The sequence below is a fragment of the Schistocerca piceifrons genome, chromosome X, assembly GCF_021461385.2.
Source record: "Schistocerca piceifrons isolate TAMUIC-IGC-003096 chromosome X, iqSchPice1.1, whole genome shotgun sequence".
Classification (NCBI taxonomy): Eukaryota; Metazoa; Arthropoda; class Insecta; order Orthoptera; family Acrididae; genus Schistocerca; species Schistocerca piceifrons.
Genome location: NC_060149.1, coordinates 287,453,926 through 287,465,963, shown reverse-complemented (window position 1 = coordinate 287,465,963; position 12,038 = coordinate 287,453,926). Strand labels below are relative to the sequence as shown.

Genomic DNA, 12,038 nt, shown 5'->3' with positions numbered 1-12,038 from the left:
TTCTACAACAGATTGGTGTGTGGGTCTGTCTTACGGCCTTTCTTAAAAACGGGAATGACCTGCGCATTTTTCCAGTCGTTAGCTACCTTTCGTTGCTCAAGCGATCTACGATAAATTACTGCTAGAAGGGCAGCAAGTTCTTTCACATAATCTTTATAGAATCTTATAGGTATGTCATCTGATCCTGACGCATTTCCATTACTAAACGATTGTAGCTGCTTTTCAATTCCGCGATCGGTTATCTCATTACCTGCCGTGTCGACGGTCGCACGACGATTGAAAGAAGGGACAGTTCTACGATCTTCCGCGGTGAAACAACTTCGGAAGACCGAATTCAGTATTTCGGCGCTCTGTTATATTCCGCTTCGGTGCCGGTGGGGTCGCTGAGAGAATGAATAGATGATTTTGACCCAACTACTGATTTTACATATGACCAAAATCTCTTATGGGTTTTACTCAGGTCGGTTTACAACGTCTTACATACAAAATCATTGAACGCTTCTCTCATTGCTCTCCTTACGCTCATTTTCGCTTCGTTCGGCTTTTGTTTCTCAGCTAGGTTTTTATTTCTCTTGAATCTGAGATGAAATGCTCTTTTTCAACGTAGCGCTTTTCTAACACGGCTATTAAACCACGGTGGATCGTTTCCATCCCTTAAAACCTTACTCGAAACATACTTGTCTAGGACATATTGAACGATACCTTTGAATTTTTTTCCATTTGTCCTCCACATCTTCGTCCTCAGCTGACTGCTGAGATATTCTGAAATTTGTATCCTGTCACCCCTGCTGAGCAAACATATCTTCCTACCTTCCTTACCATTCCTTGTAGGACCTGTCGTCATAGATGCTGCCACTGCCTTATGATTAATGATACCTTCCTTACGTTAACTGATTCGATAAATTCATGTCTGTTTGTTGCCAGGAGGTCTAAGACGTTACCATCACGAGTTGGTTATCTAACTATCTGCTCAAGGTAATTTTCGGACAATACATCCAGAACAATGCCACACGAATCCCTGTCTCTGACACTAGTTTTGATGGCATAACACTCCCAATCGATACCTGGTAATTTGAAGTCACCTCCTATTACAACGGCATGATCAGGAAAATTACTAATTATATTCTGCAAGTCCTGTCTGAAGCGCTCTACAACTACAAATCCTGACCCAAGTGGTCTATAAAAGCATCCGATCACCATTTTTGACCGTTCTTTGACACTCAATTTCTCCCAAATTAATTCACATTCGGAATCCGTGATAACCTCGCTAGATTTTATCGAGTTTTTTACTGCGGTAAGCATGCCGCCACCATTGGCGGCTAACCAATCCTTACGATAAACATTCCAGTCTGAACTTAGGATTTCGTTGTCATTGACGTCTTGTTTCAACCAGCTTTCTGTTTCCAATACTGTCTGTGCATTATAACCTTCAGTAAGCGATACTCACTCTGGAACCTTTCCTTGACTGCTCCTGCAGTTTACTAAAATCATATTAATCTTCATATTAATCTTTTCTATCTCTGATCTGCGAGAACCAAAATTCTCTGAGGTCACTGTGGCTGATTTAACAGGCAAATCGTCTTTGATCCCAAGGGAGCGTTTCTCTAAGCTAAAAAAAAAATCATGTGCACGCCACACGTACTCCGGTACCCCAGTAGCCGCTTTATGCGTCTTGTGCACGCCCGACCTATTAAGGAGAACTCTACAATTCTGCACCCGATAGCGGAGGTCGATAAATTCGCATCCAATACCGTCGCAGAGTCGTCTGAGCCTCTGGTTTAGACCTTCCATTCTGCTCCAAACAAGAGGACCGCGATCAACCTTGGGTACGATGCTACAAATAGACAGCTTAGTCTGCAACCTGCGTGCGTTGTTAGTTGCCTTCACCAAATCAGCCAACCGCCGAAAGGAGCCGAAGATGGTCTCAGAAACCAAGCAGCTGGCGTCATTCGTGCCGACATGTGCCACTACATGCTGCCGGTTGCACCCAGTGAGTTCGATTTCCACCGGCAGGGCCTCTGCCACATCACGAATGAGACCTCCCGGCAAACATACCGAATGCACACTGGAATTCTTTCCTGCCTTGCCTGCTATCTCCCTGAGGGGCTCCATCGCCCATCTAACATTGGAGCTCCCAATGAAAGGCATACCCACCCTCTGTACTTGTCCGGACTGGGCAGGAAAATCGACAGCTGGCCCAAAAGCAGAGGCATCCCGTGCTGTCTCAGAGTTATCGTCAACACTGGGTAGCACCTCGTAAGTGTTCGTAAGACGTAGGGAGCCAGCCGAACGGCCTGCTCCCTCATTCATCTTCCGCCCAATAACCCGCGAACCCACCACTGTCTGTCACCCACTCTGGATTGAGGACGGACCGGTCAGATGTTGCGTATCAGAAGCCGTAGCGACGTCCTGGTCACCAGGGTTTCCAGCGCACCAAAGATGTCGCAGGCCTCGTCATTGGCGCCCCGACGTCACCACAACTTTGAGCATTAGCTAGAAGCTTGTCGACGGTAGCCAACGCAGCTTCTAGCTGTTTACGGAATGCAGCTAACTCTCCCACATGGCTGACGACATTCGAAAGTTTGGGTCTGGCCGTGAGCCATGCTCGGATAGCCTAATGGTATGCCGCCAAGGTAGGTGAGCGTGTTTGGTCACAGGGGTGGCTGCCCTCTGTAATAAAAAAAAAGCTGAGTGAAATGTTCAACGATCAGCCTAGAACAGGCGTCGTATGACGTTCGCCCGGACCAATAGCAGAGAAAGGTAAGGTGACATCTCGCGATAAGCGGGAAATTCGGGTTCAAGTCCCGGTGTGGAACAACTTTTCACTGTCGTCATTCTTTTATACAGCTGATGGTTGTCCATATTCGCAAACCAGTATTGCGAATACTTTACGTTATATGAGTTTGTCGAGTTACTTAGTTAGCTGAGTAGATACGTGCTGAGTGACCGAACATTGTGACCTTTTTTCTATGAAAGGAAGGAGCATCGAAGGATATGTGGACACTCGATGCAATACGAATGATATATAAAACTAGCCAGGACTATAGAGAAATTATTCAGAGCACTTCGTCTACTAAGATGCGTCACAGAAGGCTTTCCATTATGACAGACATTTGCTCAGTTGCGGACAGATCTAGTGATCGTGTTGGGTTACGCACATTGCATGCGCACGGCCATTACCTGGCTGTATAGCACATCTCCCTGTGTAGGAATGTCGACTAAACTGGCTTGTTTATATTCTGTATGCATCTCGTATTGTTCAGTAAATGATCACCAAAAATACCAATTACGGTATTTGTACGCTATGGCTCATGATACAACCAGGCCTGTAGTATTTTCTGTTTGTAGTTTGAGTGTGTTTACATTTTGCGGCGTGCACTGCAGCTGTAGCGGTTATAAGCTAAGTACTGACAAACTTATTTGTGCTCTGTAATACAGTTATTAAATTTAATAGATTTCAGCGGTGTTGCGTGCCGTTTGTGGCGAAATAACTACTTAATAAACTTTTGTAATCGTTCGCTCGCTGTGTTTTATAGAGTTTTCAGTGTGTTGAAGTCGTTTAGTAAATTTCGTGCTTTAGTTTTCAACTGACGTTTATTATTCTTTCTAGTGAAATACTTCAGTAAAATTTTGATTTAGTGTTTTAACTTCGCTTAATGTTACAGTGGTCGTTTTAATTTTTTGGTTTTAGCTAATAATTTTGTGAAGTTTTGCTGGTATTGGTATCGGCTTTGTTGTAGTAGTATTAACACAAGTAGCTGCTTTCTTAGTAGGCAGAGAATTTCGAGACCATTATTGTTAGTTCTTAAATAGTTCTACTGGTGTAACTGATCTTTGGTAACGTAGACGTATAGTTTTTTTCAGTAACTGTAAAATTTTACCATGAGTGAAAAGTGTGGGCTCTGTCGTAGGTTTGTGAGTAGTGGATTACGGTGTGGGATTTGTTCAAAGTATTTTCATTGGGGGGAATGCAGTGGGGAAGCCAGTGGTCATTTTAGGGAGATCTTCTCCTGGGTATGTAGAATCTGTAGTAGAAACAAGTTAATAAAGGAGCAGGAGCGTAAGATCTGTGCCCTTCAGGTGCAGTTACAATGCGCAAAGGAGGAACTAGATGGGTTGAGGAGGGTGAAGGGTGGTGGGGAATGGGAACTGGCAGTTGGCAAGAAGATAGCTAGGAAGAGAAGGTATTCAGACAGTTTTACTTTGCATACATGCAATAGATACGACCAACTGTCAGAGTTGAGTGGAGAGGAGCTTCGTGTAGCCGTAGATGTGGGTAACTTGCAGCAGTCCTCAGCAATTAGGAGGCCTAGGTTAGTTGCAAAGTCTAGCAGAAAGAAGGTTCTGCTGCTAGGTAGTTCCCACGGTAGAGGTGTGGGCCAGCAGTTGCAGGAAGTGTTGGGGAGTGAGTACCAGGTCACCATCATTGTGAAGCCTAGTGCAGGGTTGGCTCAGGTGACTGAAAGCATAGGGGAGTTATGTAAGAATTTTACGAAAGAGGATCAGGTAGTGATAGTGGGTGAAGCAGGGAACAGTCTCGATAGGGACGAGGAATATGATGTCATTGGTGACTTAGTTAAGATAGCTACTCAAACTGGTGGCACTAATGTGCATTTCGTGCAACTGTTTCAGCGTCATGATCGGCCTCACCTTAATGCGGCTGTTAGGCGCGGTAATGTGGGGCTGGGGAGAACACTGATGGCGGAGGGCATGGATGACATCTCAGTGGTGCCAGTTGGGTCTATCAGTAGATTGGGCTTCACTAGGCATGGCCTGCACCTCAATAGGTATGGGAAGGGGAGGCTGGCTAAGCTTATAGGTGACAGTGTAGTGGGTGGTGGGTATCACTCATGGAAAAATTCCTGTAGTAGTTGGTGTTAGAGCTGCACCTTTTTCATACTGAAGTCAGCTGAAAGGTATACCTGCTTAAAGGAAGTGCCTCTAACTAAGGACTCACCTCCAGGGGATGTAATGTTTCCAAGTAGAGAAGGAATTAGTATATTTCATCAAAATATAAGAGGTATTAGAGATAAAGTTAGGGAACTGCTAATAGATGTTAACTCTGAAATTATTGGTATATCAGAGTACCACTTAAATAATTTGATAATTCAGAGGCTTCCTTTACCAGGCTACAGATTAGCTGGCTGTTTCTCAAGGAGTTCCTTGCGGGGTGGGGGAGTGGCTCTGTACGTAAAAAACAGTATTTCATTTGAGTCCATAGACGTATCACGACACTGCACTGAACAGATATTTGAACGTTGTGCAGCATTAGTTGAATTTAGTGAAATTAAACTTCTAATTGCTTTTGTTTATAGGTCCCCTAACTCCGACTTCAGAGCATTTTTGTTTAAGCTAGAGAGGGTTCTTGATTCACTTTGTAGGAAGTACCAGACAGTAGTTATATGTGGTGACTTCAATATTAATTTTGTACATGACTGTGCGAGAAAAAGGATGTTGGTAGATCTCCTAAGTTCATATGATCTGATGCACACTGTGTTTTTTCCAACTAGGGTGCAGGGGAACAGTAGCACAGTCATAGACAACATTTTTATTCATTTTTCATTACTAGATGGGCATTCTGTTAGTAAAAGGGTGACTGGCCTTCCAGACCATGATGCACAAATTTTAACACTAAAATGTTTTTGTACTCAAACCAATGTCGTATTTAATTACAAACTACGTAGGCAAGTTAATCCAACAGCAATAGAGAGTTTTTCAAAACTTGCCAAGGAACAAGGGTGGCAAGATGTTTATAGTGCCGATAATATAGTTGATAAATACAATGCTTTCCATAACACATTTCTCATGCTCTTTGAGAGTTGCTTTCGCCGGCCGAAGTGGCCGTGCGGTTAAAGGCGCTGCAGCCTGAAACCGCAAGACCGCTACTGTCGCAGGTTCGAATCCTGCCTCGGGCATGGATGTTTGTGATGTCCTTAGGTTAGTTAGGTTTAACTAGTTCTAAGTTCTAGGGGACTAATGACCTCAGCAGTTGAGTCCCATAGTGCTCAGAGCCATTTGAACCATTTTTTGAGAGTTGCTTTCCATTAGAACATTCTAAACGGGGTACTAGCAGTAATGGACAGCCCGGTTGGCTGACTAGTGGGATAAGGATATCATGTAGAACAAAGCGGGAATTATATCAAAATGTTAGAAGTAGTCACAATCAAGCTACAGTAGCCCATTACAAACAGTATTGTAAGGTGCTTAAAAATGTTATTAGCAAGGCAAAAAGTATGTGGTATGCAAATAGAATAGCTAATTCACAGGATAAAATTAAGGCCATATGGTCAGTTGTGTAGGAAGTGTCTGGTCAGCAGCACAAGGTTGATGATATAAACTCAGTTCGCAGCAATAATATTTCTGTTACTGATAAATCAGATATATGTACAGTATTTAACAACCATTTTCTGAGCATTGCTGCTGAATTAAATAAAAATTTAGCTTCTACAGGAAATCATACAAATTTCTTAGCAAATGCCTTTCCGAGATTGACGTTTGAAATACTCCTCTGTGATACAGACAAGAGGGAGATTGAGTCAATAATTAAATCACTGAAGACTAAGGACTCTCATGGTTATGATGGAGTGTCTAGTAGAATATTAAAGTACTGTGCTGCACATGTTAGCCCTGTATTTAGCCATATTTGTAATTTTTCCTTTAGGAATGGTCAGTTTCCTGAGCGATTAAAGAATTCAGTAGTAAAGCCGCTTTATAAAAAGGGAGAAAGGGATAATGTAGATAATTTTAGACCTATTTCTATGCCATCAGTGTTTGCAAAAGTTATCGAAAAGGCTGTGTATGTAAGGTTAATTGATCATTTTATATCACACGATTTGCTATCAAATGTACAGTTCGGCTTTAGAAGTCGTTTGACAACTGAAAATGCTATATTCTCATTTCTCTGTGAGGTACTGGATGGTTTAAATAAAAAGTTTCGAACGCTTGGCGTATTTCTTGATTTAACAAAGGCAGTTGACTGTGTTGATCTCACAATATTGCTCCAGAAGTTGGACCATTACGGAATAAGGGTAGTAGTTCACAATTGGTTCACATCTTTCTTTAGCAACAGGCAGCAAAAGGTCATTATTCACAACGTTGATAACGGCTGTGATGTGGGATCTGAGTGGGGTACTGTCAAGTGAGGGGGGTGCCCCAGGGATCAATGTTGGGGCCGCTCCTGTTCCTTATTTATATAAATGATATGCCCTCTAGTATTATGGGTAACTCTAAAATATTTCTGTTTGCTGATGACACTAGCTTGGTAGTAAAGGATGTTGTGTGCAACATTGACACGGTTTCAAGTAGTGCAGTACATGACCTCAGTTCATGGATGTAGAAAATAAACTAACGTTAAATCACAGTAAGATTCAGTTTTTACAGTTTCTAACACACAATTCAACAAAACCTGACGTTTTAATCTCACAGAACGGGCATATGATTAGTGAAACTGAACAGTTCAAATTCCTAGGTGTTCATATAGATAGTAAGCTGTCGTGGAAAGCCCACGTTCAGGATCTTGTTCAAAGACTTAATACTGCCATTTTCACTATTCGAACGGTGTCGAAAGTGAGTGATACTTCGAGACGTAAATTAGTCTACTTTGCTTATTTTCATTCACTTATGTCGTATGGTATTATGTTTTGGGGTAACTCTTCCCATTCTAGAAGGATATTTTTGGCTCAGAAACGGGCGGTTCGGGCAATAAGTGGTGTGAGTTCACGAACCTCTTGTCGACCTCTGTTCACGAGTCTGGGTATTTTGACATTGGCCTCTCAACATGTATATTCCTTATTGTCGTTTCTTGTTGCCAATATTAGTTTATTTCCAACAATAAGCAGCTTTCACTCGGTTAATACTCGTCAGAAGTCAAACGTGCATTTTGATCGGACTTCCTTAACTCTTGTGCAAAAAGGTGTGCAGTATACTGCTGCATCCATTTTCAATAAGCTGCCACTCGAATTCAAAAATCTTAGCCGTAATCCACGTGCTTTCAAATCGAAACTGGAGGGTTTCCTCATGAGTCACTCCTTCTATTCTGTCGAGGAGTTCCTCGAAAAAATAAGCTGATTCTCATTGTATTGCTGACAGCGTTTGCTTGAACGTATGGACTGATTTTCTTTCAGGTTCATGAACATTTAATTTTATCTGTTATTACTTTTATGTTGTAAGTTCATGTACTGACACGTTCCCTGACCTTGGAGATTTTCTCCTCAATTTGGTCCTACGGAACTTGACATTTAAAAAAAAATAAAAAAATAAAAAAAAACACTGAAAGGTGGCTGCGCTGAGACGAAATCAGAATGGAAACCTAACTAGCGATACCTGTTCTCACAGTGAGCTTCCGGCAAGAAGTTCCTGATAGTCCTACGTAATACTCTGATATCTACATCAGTCCTTAATTGCCTTGCTAGTAGCATGCTGTGACCGAGAGAATCTGTACCCTTACGCTCTCTGGGATCAGGTCGATGAGTATACACACCTTCCTACAGTGCTGACTGATCCAGCACGACGCTCGAAACAAACAGGCCACTCTTTCGGTAAGTCAAGTACATTTATTTTTTTGCTCATTGCTTTCAAGCATAGTACCTTGTTCTTCTACCGTTCACACCACGGCATTCTGAATCATAGCCTCAGGCGTCCTCGGCCAGTGCCCCACAATATCGTGCTTCTATGCCACATCTCTAGTGGTGTTCATTTCTCATTTTCTGCGAGTGTACGTCACAAGAAGCAGGACAGCGACGTTTTACTGCACACTGTAGAAGCTGGAGGTTAGGCCGCTACATAAAGCAAGACTGGTCACAAGATATGCACAAAATATTAACAGTGTGGTACCACAGTGGGAAGGCGCAATTGTAACCGAGCACGACTACAACGCACATTATTGTAGTTGAGTCGTAGATATTTACTGATAATATACATGTAATTATCTAGGCATATGAACATGGCAATCTTCTTATGAATGACTTCTGCGTGTGCTAAAAAATTCATATTTGTAATATTTCGCTGTAAATAGTCATATACTCGATATTACTCCGTCAATAAAATAAAACAAAATAAAAATACACTCATTTGGGCATATTGCATCTATGTATGCAGTATATAACAACTACATATTTTCAATATTTGTGAGCTGCAGAGCACTACATGTACAGGACGGGCAAAATAAAACTGGCCGAGAAAATGTTCATACACTTGAAGATAGGCAACCCAGCTTACGAATATGTGAACACCACATACTGAAACACCGAAATTCGAGTTCGGAAAGTGGAAGCACGTGCAATGTTTCATGCGAACCAACATAGATAACTGTTCACTGGCGTCCTGAATCAGTAATACTTGTACAGATTTTTTTTATAGAAAATGTTACTGACTCTTCATCGGAAAGAATATATATACACAAAAGCCAATTCTGTGATAAAAATAAAACCTCAAAAGCCGAATAAAATCTTTTACGTGTATGTGTACAAGTGTAGAAATTTGTAACACAGACCTTGGTGTGAAAGTTTTTTGCTCGTTAAAAAAGACATTAGAGAGACATATATTACTCAAACTTCCTTTTGCAGTCGGGGCTAAAATGTATTATCTGTTTCAGATTTGTATCTTTTCCTGAAATTGTGAAGATGGAGAACAAGATACCGTTCCGAGTAAAAATGGAAAGCCTCCAGAAGACACCGCTGTTTACTGGAAGTTTCTACTACGGAGCCGCTGGCTTTAGTGCATTTACAGGCAATCCAGCAGTCGCCAGTAAGTTGAGTACTTATACGTAATGCACGCTGTACTGCAAGTAATTGTAATATCATAGAAAAAAAGTGATCACAAACAGTTAACCGCTCCTCTTTGTAGGCAAAAATAAAATCAATACAAATATAGTAAAGAATATGCTAGACAAGTCAACTCAACCAAAATGTACTCATTGCATACAAGAAACTCTTGAAAGAAACACTTCATGGACGAAACCTATCGTTGTCAAATAAGTTTTATACGTATTTTATTCTTATGTCTGCAAAACATGTAAACTAAAGGATATAGTTGTAGTATATCCCGTTCGCGTAAAAGTAGAGAATGTGTGTAAATTCTAGTAAATATTTTAGACTAATTTCTGCAGGCCGGAGTGGCCGAGTGGTTCTAGGCGCTACGGTCGCAGGTTCGAATCCTGCCTCGGGCATGGATGTGTGTGATGTCCTTTAGGTTAGTTAGGTTTAAGTAGTTCTAACAAGGGAACCTCCCCATCGCACCCCCCTCAGATTTAGTTATAAGTTGGCACAGTGCATAGGCCTTGAAAAACTGAACACAGATCAATCGAGAAAACAGGAAGAAGTTGTGTGGAACTATGAAAAAAAATAAGCGAAATATACAAACTGAGTAGTCCATGCACAAGACAGGCAACATCAAGGATAATATTGGCTGAGGAGCGCAGTGGTCCCGTGGTTAGCGTGGGCAGCTACGGAGTGAGAAGTCCTTGGTTCAAGTATACCCTTGAGTAAAAATTTTACTTTCTTTATTTTCGCAAAGTTATGATGTGTCCGTTCGTTCATTGACGTCTCTCTTCACTGTAATAAGCTTACTGTCTGTGTTTTGCGACCGCACCGCAAAACCGTGCGATTAGTAGACGAAAGGACGTGCCTCTCCAATGGGAACCGAAAACATTTGATCGCAAGGTCATAGGTCAACCGATTCCTCCACAGGAAAACACGTCTGATATTTTCTTTACGACACAGGTAACGGAATGCGCGTCACATGACAGATAATAATTGTCTGAAAATAAAAAAATAATTTTTTGGCTCGAGCGAAGACTTGAACCAAGGACCTCTCGCTCCGCAGCTGCTCACTCTAACCACGGGACCACGCGGCTCCTGAGCCCACAGTATCCTTGATGTTGCATATGTTGCACATGGACTACTCAGTTTGTATATTTTGTTTATTTTTTCATAGTTCCACACAACTTCTTCCTGTTTTCTCGATTGATCTGTGTTCAGTTTTTCAAGGCCTATGCACTGTGCCAACTTATAACTAAATCTGAGGGGGGTGCGATGGGGAGGTTCCCTTGTAAGTTCTAGGGGACTGATGACCACAGCAGTTAAGTCCCATAGTGCTCAGAGCCATTTGAACCATTAGACTAATTTCTGGAAGTAGCACTGGACAGATCCACTCCCGTTCACAAAGATGAAAGTTTCCCCGTTCTGCAACATACGTTATTGTCCCTCTGACACTTTCACGATTACCACTCAGTTTCTACTACGAGTGCTAGCAACAGGATAATGAATACGGTTTTCTTTAGCGGAGGCTATGAATTAAAATATTTCTATTTCGGTTTATTATGATATTTTAAATATTTTTGCTCCAATATTTTCTACTAGTTGTTTACACAGCGTGACACATGCTATCTTATAGAATGTAAAAGTAAGATCGATATTATTCTTCAGAACAAATGCATGAAGACGCGAAAATTAGAGTAAGCATAAGTAATTACACATGGCTTCAGAATAAGATTCAATAGTCAGTTTTATTTCGCTTTCCCGATTTCAACAAGTTATTTACCACGGTCAGAAGCCTACAAGATTAGGAGTATTATAAATAATTAGACCTTTGCACACATTTATACAGAGTATAAAAAGTGTGTATTGGTTTAGCAGACGTCGATATATCTTCCACAGAAGCATGACGCCATATCATACCCAAAACTGAACATACTGTCTGTGATTATTGTAAACACAGATTGAGAAGCTGGTAATTTGCAGCAAATGAATCACATCAAGCTGTTGTGTAAGCAGCAGGGAACATATATAAAAGCATATAAAAAGTATAGCTGAGGTGTACAAGGAACCTATATATAATAAATTTAGAAAACACGGAACATATCTCTAATACCTAAAAGGGATGGGCTAATTTTTACATTTTAAAAGAGATGCCATGTTTTTCAAACGTATTACATATAACTTCCTTACACACTTTAGTTATACTTTTTATATGGTTTTATATGTGTTCCTCGCTGCCACAACAGCTTGACATGTACACAGACGTGATTCATTTAGTGTAAA

General features: G+C 41.3%; 1 protein-coding gene across 1 annotated transcript in view; it reads left to right on the top strand.

Moving 5' to 3' along the window:
• LOC124723021 (ETS-related transcription factor Elf-1-like) overlaps positions 1 to 12,038 on the top strand; it is a 163,280-nt gene that overhangs the window by 131,410 nt on the left and 19,832 nt on the right. The window contains exon 3 of the mRNA XM_047248197.1: positions 9,593 to 9,744. Within this exon, the coding sequence (XP_047104153.1) occupies positions 9,593 to 9,744 (152 nt within the window). The remainder of the gene's footprint in view (positions 1 to 9,592; positions 9,745 to 12,038) is intronic.